We start from the raw sequence: 21,914 nt of genomic DNA, 5'->3' as shown, positions 1-21,914 counted from the left end.
AGATTCCTGGTTGGTATTTAATCATTTGGGATAAGTATTAAACAGGCAGCGAAAATTAGTGGTTTCTATGTACAGTAGAGTTATATCTTTCGTTTTGTGAGTCGGTGAAGCAGGTGGCTTGAAACTTATCTTTGATGTTAAAGAAAAAAAGTATTTTGGATTTTTATTAAGACTTAAGATGTAACGGTTAGAAAACTAACTTAAAAAAAAAATGTATGGTACAGCCGTACCATATATGGGGTTCTTCAACCACTCCGAGTCCCAGTCAGATGGTTGATGTTTGTCTGTTGATAAGGTTTTCAAAGATATACTTCTATAAACTGGGATTGATAACAGTGGCATTTGCGTGACATCAGGGGTTTATCAGGCAAAACTGCAGGTCACAGTTTGAAGCAGCACACTGCAAGGATGATCCCAGATGCAAATTATTATTGATTCCTAAAGCAATCTATATTTTGTCTTAATTTTGGCCTTTAAATTAAAAAAAGGGGAAAAAACTGAATTAATATTGATTTATAGAGTGCACAAGTAAAAATGTGAGAAACAAATACAGCACAGGAGCCACTGCTGAGCTGTTTTTCTCATTTGCTGTTTATGGGGTGTGCTGAAATTCCCCGCAGTGTGCAATAGATCACAATTTACTAATAAATGCATCCCCTCTCAGCATCCTCACTATTTCATTTGTTATCCATGAGGACATGAAATGTCATGCTCAGTTGCTGCAGTGGAGGCGTCCAAGTAGGCTGGCCGACATGCGTCTCTCGGTGTGTATTTGCTGCCATCTAGTGGCCACAGCAGGAAATGCTTAACTTGGGTTTCAGGCGGCACCTGCACGGTAGGTGTCACTGAGAGCTCATTTTCCTGTTAGTTTGGCTTTCGAAAGCGTTTTTGGATTTGTGTGGGAACTATGCTTCTTTCTGCGTAACTGCCACTAGATGGCACCAAATCAGTAATTTTGTCCAAAGCATAGACAGCCCAACCTTTGATATTTATGTATTTCTTTGAGTCCAAAGGTAATTAAGTAAAATATGGTTTACAGATTTTTCTTGTGTTTTTTTCTCCCCTTAAGTTATTTTTTCTATAGCTTTCAGATTATTGTCATCTGTGCAGTTAAGTAGCTACAAGACGTTTTTGGTGATATTTACAACACTATGCCAGACATAATCAAAGGCCTCTGTTTAGATGTTTTGCACTGTTGGTTGTACTATTTTTAAAAGTTGGAGCTCTCTCTGGTATGTTTAGAGAAGTTCTTTTAAAAAAAAAAAGCCCATGACTTATTCATAAAGCGTCCAATCACAGTGGTACCCTGCCCTAACTATAACCGCTCTAACTTTTAACATTTACTTTATCTCTATATAGGTCAATGTGTGTTTTCCTCTGTGCTTAATGGGGTAAATAAAGTATTTTTGTTCTGCTTTCATGGGCTGGCGGCTGGGACCGGATTACAATCCACCCCCCTCTCTACTCTGCCCTGCACTCCTTCCCCACCCTCCTCGTCCGTCCATCCATCCCTCTCCCCCTCTCAGCTCTCTCCTCCTGAGAGGATTTTTTCCCCCCTTTTGCACTGTGCCGGCCTGTACAGGAGTGAAGGAGCGGAGAGAGGAGCTAGAAGAGAGGATTTGCTGCTCCGAGGAGAGACAGACAGGGGAGAGGGACCATGGCTGCTCTCTCAACCTCGCTGAAGACCTGGGTTATCCTACAGACGCTGTGCCTGGCTCTGGCCCAAGTGGTGAGTGGATGAGGGAGACTGAGACCTGCTCTGCTCAGGCTTACCTCCCTTCTTCAGGGTTTCAGGGGATCGGGGCCTCTGGAAAGGGCCGGCGGGCTTTGGACATTTTCAAGTCATGTTACAGGTTGTTTGCAGTCTGTGGTGTAGGTAGAAGTGTTGAAAATTATGGCACCTGGAAACCCAGATCCATAAGTCACCAACTGGCTTTTTTGCATGTATGTGACAGAGAAGGGGACTTTGAAAGACTTTGAGGAAATCTGGACTCTCTTTTGTGGATTACCAGCCTTAATCATGTACGGACTTCTATGAAGCTGAGGAGTTCCTGCCTGTTGAAGTCTTGGATTTGTCTTTACCTGCATTGCTCCTCTGGGGCCAAGAGGATGCTTACTTACTGGGGAATTTAGCTAAAAGTTGACACTTTCCCCTTTGTTTCCAAGAAAAATCTCAGCAGCCTTTAAAAATCAATGTGTGCTGACACACGAATGCAAACTTTGCCTGCTGTGTGTGAAAGCCCATTCTTCACACTAATGCCTACGCTTTATCCTCCTCACTTACAGCAGATTTATCTGTCTTGGATTATTTTACTTAATTTCAACACTTGAAACTCTTTAAAAAAAGCTTTTTTTTCCACATTTCTTGCACCAGACTTAATACACCACAATATTTCGGACAAGCAGCAGGCTGGTGGTGGTGGGGGGAGGTGGGGGTTAACAGTGCCGCTCTCATGACCCCTCCCGCCCACATTCCTCCACCACTGTTTTGCTCCTACCTCTCACTTATGCCAGTTTTATTCACCACTATCCTGCTTCTTTGCTCACCGTTGTTTTCTCATGATGCTCTCAGGTCCTGCGTGGAGTAACCCAACCAAAATCTACTGTTTTTAATTTTATTTTATAGCTTCTGTACATGACGGTTTGGGTAAAAATTACTGAATATCAGTAATATTTACTCAATTAATGCACATCAGGTTCATGCAATCTTTTGTTCGTATATTTAGCAAGCACATAAATAATACATTTACATACATTGAAAATTAAAAAGATTTTTTTTTTAAATATTATAACACCCTTATTTATAGTATTGTACAACTAATTGTAAGAGCTAATTGTATGCATGTATAAACTACTCATTATATATTCTGACATTTTGTGCAATTATTCTTGAATTGGAATCAATCAGTGACACAGGATTTTGTTTTTTTCTTTCCGTCTGTGTTTAAGAGGGGTCCGCCTGGACCTCAGGGCCAGCCAGGCCTCCCAGGCCCCTCTGGCACTCCCGGATCCGATGGCATCGATGTGAGTATCCGCGCGAGTTTGCCCGACAGGTTTCCCCCACAAAGATCCTCATTGTACTGACGGAGCTCCGGACGCAGCGCTGCCCCGCAGTACCGCAGTCTTACCAGCGGGGGGCGCTGCATATGAAAACACACGGCCACAAAAGAGCTCTGTTCCCACTCGAGAGAGGGGTCTTTGAGAGGGGACCCATGCTCGGCCCGCACTGTGTGTCACAGTAATGTGATACATGCAGGTTATTCTGAGAGTTAACAAGAGGCAGGTTGTACGAAGGTGTTTGAAACAGACACGGCTGGGCCTGTGGAGATGGAAACAGCCTGGTTGTGAGGAGATAACGTGTTTGGCTGCTTCATCTGGGATCAAACAAGCGAGTTAGCTTTTTAAGAAAAAGGGAGGGAAAATAAAACTAAAGAATTTAAATTAAAGGGTGTACCTCTATCAACAAATCCACGGCTGAATGAAGGCGTTACAGATTGGTGAATGAGCTCATTCACATGATTATTAAAGTGAAACAAAGACTGATTTTATGCAGAGGAGCCATCTGACATTGAACATAACTTTGTCCAACATTTGAAATGTCTTTATTAATTTGACTTCAAAGGAGTTCCAGCTTGACATATTTGTTGTATCTACAGGGAGAGAAGGGAGCCCCTGGACCCCCTGGGCCACTTGTAAGTTTGCACTGCCTTCTTTTATTCAGTGTATTAGTGCAGCATCTTTAACTTTGGGTTTATCTCTACACCTGGCTTTCCTCACGACTGTTGTGTTTCACTGTAGGGACAAAAGGGAGAGCCGGGAGAGCCGGGTCCAGACGGGCCGCCGGGGGAGAACGGCATCGATGTGAGTGGGTTCAGTGTTTTTGGGGTGGGCTGTTGGGAGTGAGTCCCCCCCCGTCCTGATCTGTAGAGGTGGATGCTGGGGGGTGGTGGTGTCATTGTTGAGCAGAAGGGCCTGTAACGTAGAGGAGTAGACTTAAAACTGCTTTTTGGGTTGTTTTTCTAAACATCTCACAGGTGTCACCACATTTATAACAAGTTTTTTTTAAGATACTCACATATCCCACACATCTTTTTAACTTTTTCTTAATTTACTTATTTTAAAACCATTCATTTTTATCATCGGATAGCTGTATTGTGATGTAAATTCTGATGTTTCATAAAAGGAATCTATTACTTCATAAAATATCTTTTAACATAATGTTTTAAAGACCTTAACATTTAGACTTTAATAACAATTATATTATCATGATACCTGGTTTTTCAATTTCCTAATTTATTGTGGTCATGGTGATTTACTGTAATAGTCAACATTTTGTTGGCTAAAAGGTGAATTCTCTTTAAAGTTGTCCTTTGTCAATAACACTAATTAATATCTAGCGATCTGTGGAAGTGTGAAAGTGAAAATGGAGGTGGATTTCAGGCTTAATTTCTAGATTTACCTGATACCGGATGTGTTGCAATTTCCCTGAGGCCAGTCAGTGCAACTTGCTGCTTTGTGGTTGATCAGGAGGAAATTAGGTATCATTGCCAAACGATCACATGCTGACTAGTGTATGTAGCTGATTAGTGATTAGTGCAGCTACATACACACACACACACACACACACACACACACACACACAGACACACACACCTCCACATTCCTTGGAGATTTAGCCAGTAATCCGGCCTGGAATCCCAGTTTCCGGTTTGTTTCCCAATTACCCCCCATGACCAGTATCGACTTTGACCAGTTTTGTGGTGAAACCCACTGCCGGGTCGGCTGTAGCTCCTGAGCCACGTGTCGTTTCTACATTTGCATGTGTTGAGCTCACATACAGGAAATCTGCCTGCTTTTATCCGTCTCTGTGTGTCTTCAGGGTTTGATCGGAGCAAAGGGTGATCGAGGTGCAATCGGGAGCCCTGGCCCGAAGGCGAGTATCTGAACCTCAACTTGAGCTGAATATTTGGAGAAATGCACCGCTGCGCCTGAGGTGGATAGAGAAGCTGAGGCTGGAAAGCATCAGTGAGCAAATGAAATAAATAAGACAGAAGTGTCCTCTTTCATCTCATCACACTGATGCCCGGGATGATATCCAGCTCTGCACTACAGGAGAATGTTTTTCACTACATATTTCCTAAGCATACTGATTAAATATGATTTTGATTTCTTAAATTAATTCAGCAAGGAGGTTGTTCTGCTTTATCTGTAAAAGATCCTGTGATGTATCCTCTGTGATGATGTGTCTGTTTCCCATTGTGCGCAGGGGCAACTAGGTCCAAGCGGTGAGCCAGGACCTCCAGTAAGTCAGTCATTTTCAGTTATTAATTATAATAAACCAAAAACCGATGCGCTCTAAGAGAATGTCTGCAGAAATACTCCTTTGTCTTTGAGGAAGTCAGGCATAGTGGAATTTGCTAGCTCAAAACAAAAGAATCACCTGCAGGATTATCCTGGAGCATGCTCACTGCGGTTCTGCAGAGCTGGACCTTTTGATCCAAACGTCTGATCAGTACCGTAGGATTTTACTGGATTATTACCCGTGCATCGATGCATGGGAAGTATTTTGCGATTCTAAATGAGGTTGTCCTGCCACAGCTGGTTTTCAGCAGCTATCGCATAATGAGTTCAGGCACTAGTGGCCTTTACTTTCAACAATGAGAAAAGGAACGCAGGGAGAGAGAGAGAAAGAGAGAGAGAGGGGGATGATGTGCGGGAGAGGACACAGGTCACGACTCCAACCGCTGTAGGGTGAAAGGATGACATAAGTTTCTGTATATGGGGTAACCTGCAGCTGAGGCTGCAGGGCGCCCTGTGAGCTGGGTTGTTAAGCCTTAATGAAATCAGACCACTTGTTATAAATCTGAGGAGTTGGTAGATGAAAAGTACATCTTTTCTTGCTATTTTTTTTCAGATTAATGATTTTTTTTTTTTTTTTTGCTATCGAGGGGAATCAACCTGCAGCTTGCAGATGAAACATCCCTTTGATGGAATTTTTAGCAACTCATAATCTTTTGATATTTAAAAGCTAACCCCAGCCGAACAGGTTTGCTCGCGGTTCCCTGCTTTAATCTGGATTCCAGTTTACAGGTTTATCCGATGCTCTTTTAAGAAGGGGCGTTTTTGAACATCCACTCCAGCTTTGAAACTTTCTAAACCCTAAACTGCGATGCTTTAAAGTACTGTGCAAAAGTCTTAAGTGTCCCTAGTTTTGTCGTTTTATCAAAGTTTTAATGACACTTGTTTTTTAACTTCTTGTTAAGGAATCTTAGGTCAGGATAGACTGGAATCCTAATTAGTATCAATGCAACATTTGCATGGAACAGTCTTTTTAGAAAGACTTTGGTCTGCTTGTTTCTAGGGAATGCCACACATTTATCATGGAGTCATTTTGTTGTTTTCTGTTTGTGTTCATATCATCTCAAGGTCAACAGATATAGGTGAGGCTGAGTGGGAAATAAAGGAAGTTTCTCGCTCCCATCTAGTCTAAAGTGATTTCCACTGCAGCTCTTTGACTGAATTAGGGACAAAGTGAAAACATACAAGAAATGTAAATAGGGCACATTGCTTTGTGCTACATCATGTCACCATGCATCATGTTTTATTCCAGTCAGCATTTGTTGATAAATTCTTTTGGATAAGGAGATGTATGTAAAATTAATGTAAAATATGAAAAGCTGCTGCTGGGTCTAGCTTACATATAGCTTATCTTGCATTTAAAATCATTTAAACATCATGAAAACATTCCTGATCAACATAAACATGAAAAGGTGCAGAGAAAAAAAAAAAAAAACCTTATAAGGCTGTCAAGATACTAATTAACTGGGTTATGGCTGATTGTTTGAGGCCTGGTTGTTCTACTATCAGCCATATTGTAACCCAGCTGGTCTCATATGCTCACCTCCGGGGTCTTTCTTTTTTCATTTTGTCATGCTTGATTGCTTGACCAGCTGTGCCCTTTTTGAGTTCACTTCATCTAAATATGGCATGTGCTTTTTACAGCTGACATTCAGCATTGTTCAGATGAGAATCCCGGATAAAACCACTACCTTTTAAAAACATCTTATATACATACAAGCATCATGTGTAGTGCAGTCAGGCACCACTAGGTGGTGCTCAGTGTCCTTCTAACTTGCATCACCCATTATACTCTATACATTATAAACACTACATAGATGCAGTCAGTTGCGGCTGGTGAGAGTAAGTCTAGTCATTCAATGTCATGCTTGAAATCCAAACTATAAATGAAACCTTCCTATAGCTCTGATAACTTTGGTTAGAAGAAATAATTCCTAATAAACACAATCTGACTGTTTTCTGTGTGTGTAATTGCCCTTTAAATCCTGCAGGCATGCATTATCAAATTACTGCATTTGATATAAATTGGCTCTTGTAGACATAATTTCATCCTTTGATGGATTTTCCCATTTGTCCTTTCTGTCCACGCAGGGACCTGGCCTTCCCGGCCTGGCTGTAAGTAGAGTGTCCAATATTACACATTTATGGCTTCATTTTTTAACAACATTGCTGCGAGGTGTGGAACTAATTGGTGGCTGATGGAATATTTACATATTTTGTTCTCTTTTGCACACATTGCCTTTGTCATGCCTGGTTTAGGGAGCTCTGGGGCCAATTGGTCTCCCTGGTGAAATTGGACAAACTGGACCAAAGGTACAAGAGCAGCTTCAATTAATCATAATTCCCTCATGCCTCATGACCATACAGTGCTAAAGCTGTTTCATTGTCAGCTTTTTTATTAACAGCTATATCTTCTCCCTCATCTTCATCTAGGGTATACTGGGATCGCCCGGACCTCCAGGACTCCCTGGACCTTCCGGGAAGCCAGTAAAGTGGCCTTTTAGTATTAGTTACACAGGAAAACTATAACTGAGATTTATAACATGACAATGATGATCTTGTAGCTAAAACGCTTGTGGAACATGTGATAAAGGGAGTGAGATGGTCGTGAATTCAGCTTTAATCATAAAGAATGTGATCAAACTAGCAATAAGAATTCTAGGGAAATTAAGCACATAAAACGTAAATTAGTACCTATAAAAGCAGGTAAAAAAGATCTGATTGAGCTTGCATACACAACTATTTGTGTGGAACATTTTTTGGGTGATTTATTACCCTCTAGTGGATAAACGGTGTAAGTTCAGCTCCCATACATAAACAGTGGAGTACTGCTTATATAACCTTATTAATTTCATATGACAGAAGTCTTTTCAGTGAAACTCATGAGATCAGCAACAAGGCTAATAAGGGCACATTGGGGTTAATCAAGCATATAGCTTGCTCACTCCGATTGTAGCTGCTTGCAGAATAGAGGCAGTGGAGGATGCTAATGCTGTGTTGAACTTGTTTTGATTCAGCCGGAGCAGCAGGTGATGTGTGTGTGTTTTTTAATGTGTCAAAAAGAAAAACTACAAAAAGACAAACAAACAACAAAACAACAGCATCCTGAGCTCGCTGCTTGTACAGTTCCCAGCAGACAAGAAGTGATGAGATACCAAAACAGTTCTGAGGGTTACACTTTTAAGCTGTGTGTAGTCTCCAGTGTGCATAACTGAGTGACTCCAAAAAAGGCACGGGGAGGGTGTTTTCATTGAGAGTGATGTTCCCAGCCCGGGGGAGTATATTTGTTTAGCTATAGTGCTCTCTTAAGACAAATAAACCCCCATTAGTTCAGTGGACTGTCTCATCTGACTTTAGCAGGAATACATTACTCCTTAGATACATCACTTCCTAAGTTAATCTATAAACAGAGAAAAGGTAAGGGGATAGGGGGTGGGGTAGGTAGAAATGAGAGGGAATGCTGACTCAGTTCAGGAGAAAAGATGTAACTCTTTGCAAACTGTGACCATGTGACTTGTGCCCCCTCTCTGTTCAGGGCCCTCCAGGCAAGTTCATTGGTGGTGAGGAGGGCAGTGCAGACCTCCAGGTAATTATGTTATGGCCTCTTCTTTTTACAGGGTTTGTTACAGTTTAAGATTTCCTAATCCATTTGTTTCTCTCTCTCTCTCTACACCAGTGTCCTCTCAACTGCCCCGCTGGACTAAAAGGCCCCCAGGGACTCCATGGTGTCAAGGTGATGAGTGTTTCTGATTGCTTTTTTTTTTACTGATAAATTGTTATGATATCCGCCGTGACAAAATGTTGTTCTCCAGGGACACAAGGGGCGTGCAGGTGTTCTCGGAGACCCTGGCAGCATTGGAAAACTGGTGAGCAGCCAAGTACAGACACTCACGCAAACACCCATACATGTTTGTGTTGCACAGCGCTTCACACTTAGCCTCTGTGGAAGTCCAGAGGAGGCAAAGGATTAGCCCTAATGAAGCCCCCCGAGGCACATGACTGCACTAATCTGGCCGCGATTAGCCAGGCAGGGACCTGGCCCTGCAATCTGCGAGCAGCAACCCAGATGAAAGAGGCGGTGGGGAACAGGTACATGAAGCCGAGTGTGAGGGAGTCGGGGAGCGCACAGAGCTCTCACTCCGCTGTATTAAGCAGAGTTAATGAGCACAGACTGAGCTCCGAGGGAGCGGCTAGCCAAGCCCAAGGAGTTAGCCTCTGATCTTCCCACACTATGAACCTTCTGGCAGCGCTTAGATGATGAAGCACACCTAGTAACCACTCCTGACAGGCCTGGTGTTTGAGAGGACCTGCTTTGACTCATTGTTGCTCCGTCTTATCATGTTCTTAAAGACATCCAGCAGGAGCTTTTGACATCTCCACTAGCTACCAATGAAAATGCTTTTTTTTTTCTCTCTCTGCATGGTATATCACTGTAGAACTGAAGATTAAGAAAGGCCATCTGTTTTATCTCTAATCCAATCAACTAAAACAGGTGCACGACCTGAGCTTTGAGTTATCAAACTGGGCAAGTATAAATGATAAATGAAAGCATGAATGAGATGAAATTGTTGTGTGGTAATTAGCTTTTGTGAGTGATGTGCCCCCCCCACCCAAAAGCTCACCCTGTTCTGTCACAGTTGTGAAATAAGGACACTCTGCAGAGCTCCGTCCTCCAGGAGGAGCTCAGAGTAGAATTAGTGGTCCTTCACATTAAACAAGGCAGCTGACGTGGTTTGGGCATTTAGTCAGGATGCCTGTTGGATTCCCTCTAGGAAGAGTGTTTTGGACATGTCGCATTAGGACAGGACTCACCGGAGAGATAACTCCTACTTGGAAAACGCTTCCGTGTCTCTCCGTGGATGCCTGCTCAGACTACCCTATTTCTGGAGGAAGAAATTGAATGGATGGATGATTAGGACATTTTATCAGATTAAAAATATATTTTACAAATAACTATAAGAAATGCCTTTATGGCACTATTTAAGTGTAATTATGCTAGTAATTATATAAAAACACACATATCTTATGAACAAAAAGGGCAGTTTTTCAATAACATATAATGTATTAAAAATAAAATGTGGATTTGTTGATTGAAGCTGAGCTTTTCTGATGCATTGTGACTGCCATATCTCCCTTTTTGCCCTGTTTTCTTAGGCACTATACAATCTTTATATATCAATTATAATACAGAGAACAAACAATAGCGTAAACGTTCCCATTCAGCTGAGGGCAAAACATGAATGTTCACGGGGGGTTCAAAAAGATGTAAGAAGAAGCAAATGAGAACATGATTCCGGTCACTTAAGCCACAACAATGTTATAGATAACAAATTCACCTAAAAACCTTTTTTATGAGTTTGATAGTATGTAGTATCAGTGTTACTTTTGTATTTTTGTTTCTATTAATCACTTTGTGTTTGTTGAATTTCACTATTTAATAATTTATTACCAGAACCAAAAATAGCAAGAATCCAGTGGATGTCAAACCAACACAGTTCCATTCAGCTCTGAATGTCAGAGTGGGAGCTGGGAATGTTGTCAAAGTTTAGCTGAAACCCTCCTGTGGTTCCAGCTCTCATCTCTCTGGAAGGTGCTGACATTCCAGAGAGGTTTTCCTTACGGACACTTTTTAATTAGTGCAGGACACTTGTGTTTAATGTCACCAATGTGCGTCAGTAAAGCCTGCAAATATGCAGACTCACAGAAAAGGCTTCTTGATGGCTTCAAGAAGAACACAGCATAGCCCTAAGCAGTCATGAGTCAGACATTGGGACGACTTCAGAGCCCTCACTTAAGCAGGAATGCGCCTCAAAGTCTATAAATCTGTGAGTGTGAAAATTTGAATTGGGCCATTAATTTTTGATTAGCTAGCCCTAGCCGGCCAATTAACTTCAGCTAGATTCCTTGTCAAGCTTGACTCAGCAAGTACACAATATTCAGCCTTCAAAGGCCAGTTAAGGCATCAAAAGCAACCTTCAGAGGCTGATTTCAAAAGTATTTTCTCTCTTCAGCTCAAAGTTTTCTTGAATCCAACATACACGACAAAATTAGAACTCAGCTCTGGGAAAATATTTTCTGTTTGCCACGACTGGTAGCTGGAACATGAACTCCAAAGAGAATAGACGATTGAGAAATAGCTAATCAGCTTGTTCCTTTTATTTTCTTCTTTTGCAGGGTGGCAAGGGAGAAGTCGGCATCTCTGGGGAACAGGGTATCCCAGGACCACCGGTATGCTGACAGCTTGTCAAAACTGGCATTAAAAAAACTAAATAAACAAAACAAATGCTTTGGCATATTATACTTTTGTTCTGGCCATGATCAAGGGCAAATCTTGATGTCTTTCTGTTCTCTTTAAGGGTCCAATGGGTCTGAGGGGTTATCCAGGAATGATGGGTCCCAAAGGAGAAGCTGTAAGTACATGTGATCATTTCTTTAACCACACTTACATGAAACTTCATTCACGATTCAATCTTTATTGTCACATCATATTACTAAGGAACATGGGTAAAAATCTTGGTTGTGCAGGCTCATCATTGCAGTTAAAAAAGATAGAGAGACAAAAGGCAAAGTGCATAGTGCATGAATAATCTACATGATACCGTAGGTGGAATAAAAAATAGAAAAATCATAAATAGTCTTGGGGCTATGTGTATAATATAAAAATCTCTATTAACAAACATATATTTTACATCCTTATATACTTTCTATTCTGATGAGTACCTAGGTAGCACAGCCAGACTAGCCCAACTACATAAACACCATCAATTACCAGGAAGGGGGGACATGTGGGAAGGATACTAACAAAAATCTCCCTCCTTTTGTAATGAGTTGGGGTTGTCCGGGTCCGCGGTGCCTCCATCTGTAGTTAATGATCCGCTCTATCCATTCATCTTACTGTTAACATTAGCCACATTAGCCAAGTTAGCACCCCGGCTTAGTGCCAAAGCAAGAGTGGCTGGATCCCTGTGAAGCTCCCATTAGTGGAGTGAGTTAAGTGCTAATTATCCTTTTATCACAATGAATAGTAGGTTTCTGCAACTTAGCTTCGTCTCTGATCTGAACTGAAGTGATTCATAGCACTTTGTTGTTTTTCTTGCAGGGCCCTCGTGGATACAAGGGCATCAGTGGGCCGGTGGGAATCCCCGGGCCTCCCGTAAGACCACACACGCACAGAGCAATGCACAAATGCTGAAAGAAAACAACATTCATAAGTATATTTTCAAGCATTCTAAAAGCCTTTTCCTATATTGTGAAGGGTGAGGAGGGACCTCGGGGACCACCTGGAGAGGCAGGAGACAAGGGAGACAAAGTGGGTAAATCTAGCGAAGCATGTTGCTGAACTTGAGTGTGTAGAATTATTCTGATGTGCATTGTGAATTCACTGTCACGTCTTCTACAGGGCAATCAAGGCATCCGGGGCCCACAAGGTGGAGTCGGCAAAAAGGGAGAGAATGTGAGTAAAGGCACTTGTTTGTACATTGCACAGTTGAGCAGGTGCTCAGATAGTGTGCCAAATGAAGCCCACTGACTCATCACGCCTGCTTTTTCAGGGTCTGCCGGGTATTGATGGAAAAGATGGCACACCTGGTACTCCAGGAATTAAGGTAAGCTTGTGCCATGAAAAATAGCTTCTATCTGAGTTGAAGATGCTTATTTATCCTGCTTCTGCTCATTTCTGTGTAGGGTGGTCCTGGACAGGCAGGAATGCCTGGTGCTTCTGGTCCACAGGGAACAGCGGTGAGTGATCTTGCATCGTCGATGAAGAACTAAATAAATCACAGTCAAAAGACAGTTATTGTCATTTAGACCAGTTTGTCACAGCCAGAACACAAACAAACCGCTGTGAAATCAGGCCGAAGCAGCCAGTGAATTTTGGTTTTCTCTGTTTTCTGGGCCTTCGTCCAGGTGAACAGCGACCCTTTGACCCACTGTTTTAGAATATAAACCACCTTGAAACGGCGTTCTCCCTCCCACTGCAGGTCATTTATCACAATCAGTCCAGTGGGTAATGCTCAAGTGAGTCATTATGTGTATGTGTGTGTCATTCTGACTAAGGGGTAATGGAGCATGAGATGCAGACTTTGCCGTGTGATCACAGCGTTGACAATAACACTGCTGTAGACACTGGAACTTGGCCTGTGTTATGTCCTTCACACACGCGCACACACACACACACACACACACACACACACACACACACACACACACACGCATGCACGTGTGCACACACACACACGCATACATTAGAGCACAGCAAGGTCTGTGGCAACTGCTGTCACTCAAAGTTGTTTTATTCTTTCATGAGATACAAACAGAATCACTTCTCGCCTGCAATTTCACCTTTACTCTCTATATTTCCAGACACAGATACAGCTGCAGTTTCATTTTGCACTGTTTAAACTCATCTTAATTCTTTCTGTAGGGATTACCAGGCTCTCCTGGGCCAAAGGGAGGATCTGGACGTAAGGTATGTTTTACCATTGTCTCATGTTAACATCTCATTTATTTTTAAATGTATTTATTTTTGGTCTTTATGGCATGTTCTTCTCTTTGTTTTAGGGGGAACCTGGTCCTAGGGGCCATGCTGGCATGTCTGGTGCTTCTGGACCTCAGGTAAGTTTGCATCTTTGCATTTTACAGGTCTCTCAAACTTACTGCGCCATGAACTGAATGATTGCACTAATTGTAGGGTGAGCCTGGCATTCCTGGTGAGCCTGGTATGCAAGGAGTCCCTGGACCTAAGGTACAAGATTTATCAAAGATTTACATTAAAATGTCAACAGCTGTTGCTTTAAACCACACTGACTGAGCTGTACTGACCTCTGCAGGGTGACAGGGGCCAGCGGGGGGCCACGGGGCCACAGGGTGTGGTCGGAAAATCGGTGAGTTGCATTTAGTCCTTTTGTAAATGTGTTTTGGGATGGATACAGGATGCACTTCTAACATATCATTTTCAAATAGGGAAACAAAGGAGAAAGAGGCCCCATTGGTGTCCCAGGTGCACAGGGTCTTACTGGAACTAAGGGAGACCAGGTCTGTGTGCATGTGTGCAAGAGAAAACATCAACCTAATGCTGCGTGTAGACTGTGTATCTAAGCTTAGTTAGTCACTTATTAGTAATGCAGTTAAGTCGACCTGTCCATTGGGGGCAGTGTTTAACTGTAAATAAATCTCAAATGAATTCCGCTCATTGAATGAAGCAAGGAAAATAAATAATGATCCAAGCTTCCTCATCTTCCTTGTTTTAGTGATGAGACAACATTTTTATTGATTCACAATAACTGGCCTCAATCAATATTCAGTTTGTTTTTGTTTTGATTTGTTTTGTTTTGGGTTTTTTAAGTTATCATAGAATACTGGTTGGACTACATTTACACATATTATTTCCAATTCCAGGGCTTTCAAGGCAAAGTTGGTCCAAAGGGAGACATCGTAAGTACAACCATTTCTATTTAATTGGGTTGTTATTAACAAAACAGCAGGCGCCTCTCTGTTCTGGCCTCCTCCTCTTGATTGTCTCATTTCTGCTGCTTTTAGGGCGACCCAGGCGTCGAGGGATTGGCTGGCGAGAAAGGTGAAAAGGTAAAGATTGTGAAAGCACAACCCAAAGTTTCAGACTTTTTACTATATATATATATAAAAAGACTCCAGCAAAGTCCCTGAATCTAAAACTTTCAGACTTGGGATAGACATAAAAGGTTTAAAGTCTTCATTCTGAAGGCATCAAAGCAGACTGATATACAGCAGGGTGTGTTAGAACTATACCACAGCTAAGAAGAGATGCATGCTTTTTAAAATTTGCATACAAATCCCTGCGATAATCCAGATGGCAAATAAGCTGTTTACATGCTAGTAAAGCAGTGGTGCACACTGGCTCTTTGAAGACACATCTTCAGGCAGTCATTTATGATATCCCTACTTGATTTATTACTCAGTGCGTGTCCCCTGAGGCTGCTGATAGATCGCAGTAATGATGTGAAAATGACTGTCTGTCTTTGCTGTGACAGGGTATATCTGGTGAACCTGGGCCCAAAGGACAGGTGAGAGAATTACCATGTGAAAATTTGATGGCTATTGGCTCGTTACCCTCTACACATCAGATGGTTAACTCCTTTACACCCCAAACTTTCCAGCCTCTTTAATGCTCTTTTCATTGTAGCAAGGAATCCGGGGAGACACTGGACACAATGGACCCACAGGAGACCCCGGTAAACCCGGGGACCTGGGGCCGCCCGGACTGTCTGGTCCAAGGGGACTTAACGGGGAGCGCGGAGTACCGGGCATGCCGGGCATCCAGGGATCAACCGTAAGTCCAGTTGACTTTTTCACAACAACGTTTGTGTTTTGTGTTCAATTCTGCAATCCTCAGTTTCCTCTTTCTCTCGCTTTTCAGGGACGCGATGCATCCGACCAGCATATCATTGAAGTGGTACTCAAAATGTTGCAAGGTGAACATCTACACCCTTGATATTCCCCTTTGATGTCTGCTGGGAAAATTGCTTCTATCAGTTGCAGCATCAAAGTTTGTTTCATCAGAGTGATGGTGCTGTTTCTTCTGCTGCAGAGAGGCTGGCAGCCGTAGCGGTGAGCGCCAACAGGGCCGTGCTCGGTGGGGCCGGAGTCATGGGACCTCCGGGGCCCCCTGGTCCCCCAGGGTCAACTGGACCCCAGGGGCCACATGGCTTACCTGGGGCCCGTGGCATCCCTGGAATGTTTGGAGCATCTGGTCAGATTGGAAACACAGGACTTAAAGGTTAAAAACAAAAAAAGTCACATTAGTCTATGGAAATATTTCCATTCAGTTTAACTAATGTCTTTAAACCATATTTCCCAGGAAAGAGAGGGGCAAAGGGACAGAGAGGAGATCCAGGTAAACCTCACCCAGGACCACCAGGAGTTCCAGGAATACAAGGTCAGAGCTGAAGTCTTCTGTCATGGATTATGCATTTTTCCCAATACTTGCTATTAGTTAGCTCAGAAGGTTGAAACATTTCAGGAAACCATCCACTTCCATCAAGCACAAGTCAGTCAACATTTAACCAAAGGTAAATGATGTGGAAAGCCTGCCTCAGAAGTATGGCATCTGTGTTTGTCTCATGTTTGGGTCAGAGGAACGTGAAACCGATCAGGCTGAGGGTGATTCTGATTCTTGGAGCGTAGTGGTTGTTTTCCAAGCCGCACAACTTTTCATACTTTGCAGTTGTTTGTTCTATTTTTGCCAGAATGGCTCACATCTCCGGAAGGAAGCAAAAATTAAAATGCACTTATATGCATACATGTATACAAAACACATCCTGCAACCCTGTCTGCTCATGTTACCATCTAAAACGTATAAAAGCACAACTTTTAGGTCAAATTTGTAACACAGTGCATGAGAGAGCTGCTAATATTTTAGTAAAACCAAAGGTTTCATTTTTCCAGCAATCTGCATCCGGCCAGATGCATCCACATTTGTTTGCATATTTCAACTGCTACCCCGAATTAAAATGTGTGGTTTAAAAGTTATTTCACATCATCTTTGGCCCTTGAATCTAAAATGCTACTTCTGATACTGAGATTCACTGAGGGGAGACAGGAAACGTGCAGTGGTTGCAAGGATTTCCTGAGGGTCTTTAGCAGGTGCGATTTCTTTTTCAACACATCCACAAGCATTTCTTACAGAGATTTTTTTTGGTCTTCTAGACCTCCACTTTGCTTTCTCATCAGTTTCCAATTAGCATTTTTCTAATCACAATGTTACCAGAGGAAACTACCTGAAAACGCGCTGCTTTCTTCTCCCAGCCCTCTCCTGCTCCGTGGGCAACACCTTTCTTATTTTCAAGAATGCCTACTGCTGATTTTTTTTTTTTTTTTTTTTTTTTGATGAAACCTGAGGGGTCATGGTATTCATCTAGCTTTGAAGCTTTTCTAACTATGATTGTTAATAAGTTATAGCCTTAATAAGAACTGGATCAGAGATTCCAAAGATTTTTCTTTTTACACTCTTAAGAAAGAGTGCATTTCTTTATTCCAATTATGATGGAATACTTTTTATCATTGACTTATTTCCTTTTCTTTTTTTCCTCATAAACCCACATTTTATTCACAACACAACACAGAAAACACCAAATGTTTGAACTGAGGAAATGTACCATCTTACACATGTGTATTTTTTTATTTTTATTTAACATGTGTCCATATACATCTGGGAATTCGGGGAGCCAAGCGAGAGAGGGATGTTGTCCCATTCTTACCTGTTATAGGATTTGAGCAGCTCAGTAGTTCTGGGTCTTCTTTGTAGCATTCTTCATTTCATGATGTGAGAAATCAATTCAGTTCCTTTTCAGCTTTATTTATACAGCATCAAATCTATACAAATGTCATCTTAAGATACTCATTTCAGATCAGTTCAATTAATGCAAAGGCAATAAAAAAAAAACAATAGTGATAACTGGCTAGCAAAGGAAACCAACTTGCACCACTGCATTGCAGCAGAACTTATTTTCCGTGGGTGAAAGATCTGGATTCTTGGAACGCCAGTTCAACACTCACACTCTCCTTCTATAAAAGCAGTCCTTTGTAATGGATGCGGTATGCAATTTATCGTTGTCTTGCAGAAATATGCAAGGCTTTCCCTGAAAAGGAAGTTTTCTGATGATAGATGGGTTTCATCATTGACATTTTATGTGAAAGCTGCTCATTCCGTAGATGCAAATGTGCTCCCATACTGAGCTGATAACACAATGGGACTGTTGGCCTCTTTTTTGGGTCCCTCTTTTCGAAACCACAATGGAAAAAACTTTGACTTATGTGGCCACAGAACAATTTCAACTTTGCATTGATTTGTTTCATTTGAGCATTTGCTCCAGATACAAAACCGTGGCATTTCTGGATCATACGTGCATGGAGTTTATTTTTGTACGAACGAGCTTTGTCGTGCATTTGTTGCAGTATTTTCCTTAGATGGGATGTTGAAGTGGGTTCTTAGATAGCATCGTCCTGAAACGTTCCTGAGCCCATGCAGTGATCGTTGCAGACACAATGTTTTTATGAAGAGTGCACAAGTGCCCAAAAATCATAGTGATCCAATATTGCTTTTTTTTTTCTGCCTTTTGCTATGCACACAGATCTTATTATGTAATGATTCTATGTAGTGTAGGTGTTGAGATATTCAAAGAATATGGTTAAATGAGATTTGCAAGTCACTTCATTCTGATTTTAATTACTTTTCACTCAGCATCCCAACTTCTTCCGGAACTGGGGTTGTACAAAAAAGATTATTCCTTTGTCTTGTTGGAAATGTTGAAATGAATGTTTCATCTTTATCTTGTGTTTTTTTATGTATATAAACATAGAATAAGCCTTCATCTTCTGCTTTTTTCACAAACTCTTGCCATTTGTCACATCTGCTTTTATGTAACATAATTTCCGCCTCAGCTCAGCATAGAGATGAGCACTAAACTGTATTCATAAAGCTTTTTCTATGGCTCGGTTGAAAATGTTCATAAAAAAAGGGTAGCATGGAAGGAACAGGTAACAAAGAGGAAGAGAACAATAAGCAACTGAAAGACTTGGCATTACATCTCTTGCCACAGGAGAGGCTGCTGAAAAGAATTTTAAAGGCATCATTAACTCCAGTCATTTAACAGATGCTCGTGAGTGAGAATGTAATAGGATTGCAACAGCACACGCTAATTCATGCTGCAAAAAAAAAAACACAGACACACTCCTGTGTCCACATACACACCGCTTAAATATATGCATACATATATCACACTTGGGTTATTGAAGTTTAGAGTGGGGTTTTCAAGATAAATGGGATTTTATACAATTGGCCATCTTGACCTATGGAAAATTAGTTCAAATTCCCACTTGACAAAAAAGTGTGTTTCATACCACAGGTCCTCCTGGCATTGATGGTGTCGCGCGGGATGGAAGACCTGGCGAGAGAGGACCTCAGGGATCAGCTGGAGAGGCCGGTCATCCCGGCAAGGCCGGCCCTTCAGGTCTCCCAGGGTTCTGCGAGGCAGCGATGTGTCTGGCTGCATCAGCGTATACCTCACCGAGACTACAGGAGGCAGGCACAATCAAAGGACCCAATGTTTAGAGAACAGTCTCTCCATCAGCAGTTCACAACACCCAGGAGAGACGGAGAGAGAGAGGACAGAGACCACTCTTCTGTCGGACAACATCGAGCACGAGAGACGGGGGACAGTGATGTCGTACGGTGACTGGATGTATAGACACCCCACTCTCCCCTAGATCTGACAACCTGATGTTTTGACTGGTGACACATCATGACCTTAATCCCCCACATCACCATGACAACAGCAGCTCACAGCCACCCACATCCTTCTGAATACTGTACCGTCCAAATGTCCCATCACTATTTCAGCAGTGAGAGAGGAACAGATTCATCTCGCTGTCTCCCATCAACGCAGCATCCATGAGCTGAGAGGAGCTGGAAACCAAACGTGGTGGAGGGTGACTTTCTTCCCACCGTGGTCACTTTAAATGGTTATATATATATATATATATATATATGCAATGTTTTGTTTGATATTTTTTTTTAAAGTTTAAAAGCCCTGTCTCTCTTGCAACATCACACCTGAAGCCTTAAAATGTACAAAAACGGATCAATAAATGATTGCAGTCTGAGTTTTCACTCAGTACTGTATTGTAAAATGTATCTTTTCATCTCTAAGCTTCAGTGAAATCCTTGATTTAACTCGTGTACATTAATTCCTCCCTCCTCTCCCGATCCCCTGCTTTCTACCTTAGTCTCATTTTAGAAACTAACGACTGGCTTTTTATCTTCCTCTTGTTGCCTGGCAACAGCATATCCCAATGGGCACTCCCATCTCCCACAATGCAGTGCTGTAAATCTTTGTAAATGTGTGTTGATTATTATGTAGAGAAAAAGTAATGGGTTACGATATGCACCAGCAAAAATTCTGTATTAATGAAATCAGTGAATAATGTGCAGCTCCCACAGTTATAACGACTTTTCCTCTAAACGAATCAGTTAACAGTTTCAATGTGCTTTCCATGCCACTGTCAACTTTTCACAGGATTACTGATTTGAAGCTATTTATTGTTCTTTATCCATTCATCTGTTTAAAGAAAAGGGGGTATGTTTTGCATGTTCAGCTTTCCTAAACAAATAAAGAGGAACCTTTTGTACAATAAAATGTTTTCCTGTATCGTATGGGGAATGGAAAATCCTTCAGCATCCTTTTAATTTCAATTAGTTGTGTTATTATTTAAACATATCAATTATTAATGTAAATAAAGTTACTGCCTTTAAACGCTGCTCATGCTCAGCTTTTAACTCGCTTACGCCATCAAGGACAAGAGTGGCCATCATTCGTCAAGATGATACAGCGTTACTCAACGCATGTGTATGTTTCCTGCAATGAGAACCAGTTTCATAGCATGTATGAGTTTAAAAACAGCCATGCATTCGTCTTTCCAAAAAATGTAATAAGATGGAAGGAAAATAAAATTAGAAAAGATCTTAAGCACATTTTTACTGCCAATAAAGTAATATATGCTTAGTGTGATAGTTAGTTAGTGGTCCCCTGAGCTGGAAAATCTCTGTTTGAAGTGACTCAACGTTTTGTGTGGGAAAGCCAAACTGCTACAATGGGACTAAAAATGAAATATGTTGAATTAATGTGCAGAGAGAAGACACAGGATACCTAGAAATAACTAAAGAAAGCCTGATAAAGATACAAGTACCTACAAATATACTGAAACAAGCAAAGACTGCCAAAGATTCACTGAATAAATTCAAACAAACAACAGTAAACATTACAGAGATAAAACACATGTATTGTTGATGTTCCCTAGGACTGCCCACTTAGGGCCTGATTTACTAAAGGTTTGCGTGTGTAAAAACCTGTGCAAACTTGACAGCACCCGCAAACCAAGGTGCCAGCTGATCTACTAACAGCGTGCAAAGAATAGCGTGCGCAAAATAACACACGCAATCCATTTAGTACTTTTGCCCTGATGAATAATCAATATGGGGCATACCCGCCAGAATGCGCTAAATACTGGGAGGGGAAGATGCAAATATCTCCATTTACCACGCGCAATGAGATTTACCAAGCCTGAAAGTTTTTGCGCGTATTGTGATTGCGTCTGTATTTAATACGTTCGAAAGGAAGGTGCTAATCTGCACAGCATTACTATTGTGGTGAGGATTCTCCACATGCAAAAGGAGAAATATTTTATTTGAATGTTAAATCGAGTATTATTCAGCAAAAGGTTGCCACAGGAGGCATCTTCATTTTTTTTATTTGTGATAATAAATAAATCACGTGTTTTCATGGAGAAAAAAGTGTTTCTTATTGTGCGCCAATGACGTGATCTACTAGTTTGCATTATTCGTTTTGGAATACTCAATTTAGATATATACTGCATGGGATTTGGACTCAGAATAATGGCTATAATTGCCACGGCATGCCACGGTCAGCTGGAGACAATTGTCTCGAGCTGACCGGAGCATCAAGACTGGAGAGATGATTAAAAATGATGTCCGAGCTGTCATGTTAGTCTATGTCCAAATTAAC

General features: G+C 41.7%; 1 protein-coding gene across 1 annotated transcript; it reads left to right on the top strand.

Annotated features, from left to right (window-relative positions):
- Positions 1-1,501: 1,501 nt before the first annotated feature.
- col9a2 (procollagen, type IX, alpha 2) lies at positions 1,502-20,540 on the top strand. Its single transcript, XM_061740993.1, has 32 exons — positions 1,502-1,729; positions 2,950-3,024; positions 3,657-3,692; positions 3,799-3,861; positions 4,880-4,933; positions 5,267-5,302; positions 7,450-7,473; positions 7,618-7,671; positions 7,792-7,845; positions 8,894-8,944; positions 9,035-9,091; positions 9,171-9,224; positions 11,533-11,586; positions 11,715-11,768; positions 12,458-12,511; positions 12,614-12,667; positions 12,758-12,811; positions 12,909-12,962; positions 13,042-13,095; positions 13,781-13,825; positions 13,918-13,971; positions 14,048-14,101; positions 14,187-14,240; positions 14,320-14,391; positions 14,755-14,790; positions 14,896-14,940; positions 15,366-15,398; positions 15,518-15,664; positions 15,752-15,806; positions 15,923-16,111; positions 16,193-16,270; positions 19,239-20,540. The coding sequence occupies exons 1-32, from the start codon at positions 1,658-1,660 to the stop codon at positions 19,442-19,444; spliced, it is 2,076 nt and encodes a 691-aa protein (XP_061596977.1). The 5' UTR covers positions 1,502-1,657; the 3' UTR covers positions 19,445-20,540.
- Positions 20,541-21,914: the final 1,374 nt, after the last annotated feature.

Source organism: Cololabis saira, chromosome 15 (genome assembly GCF_033807715.1).
Source record: "Cololabis saira isolate AMF1-May2022 chromosome 15, fColSai1.1, whole genome shotgun sequence".
In the NCBI taxonomy this organism is placed as follows: Eukaryota; Metazoa; Chordata; class Actinopteri; order Beloniformes; family Belonidae; genus Cololabis; species Cololabis saira.
This window is presented reverse-complemented; position numbering and strand designations above follow the sequence as displayed.

Excerpts from the sequence above, each read along its gene's own strand:
- col9a2 (XM_061740993.1), top strand. The coding sequence starts at position 1,658 with ATGGCTGCTCTCTCAACCTCGCTGAAGACCTGGGTTATCCTACAGACG. Across the intron at positions 3,693-3,798 it reads CTGGACCCCCTGGGCCACTT|GGACAAAAGGGAGAGCCGGG; the intron begins GTAAGTTTGCAC and ends GTTTCACTGTAG. Across the intron at positions 3,862-4,879 it reads CGGGGGAGAACGGCATCGAT|GGTTTGATCGGAGCAAAGGG; the intron begins GTGAGTGGGTTC and ends GTGTGTCTTCAG.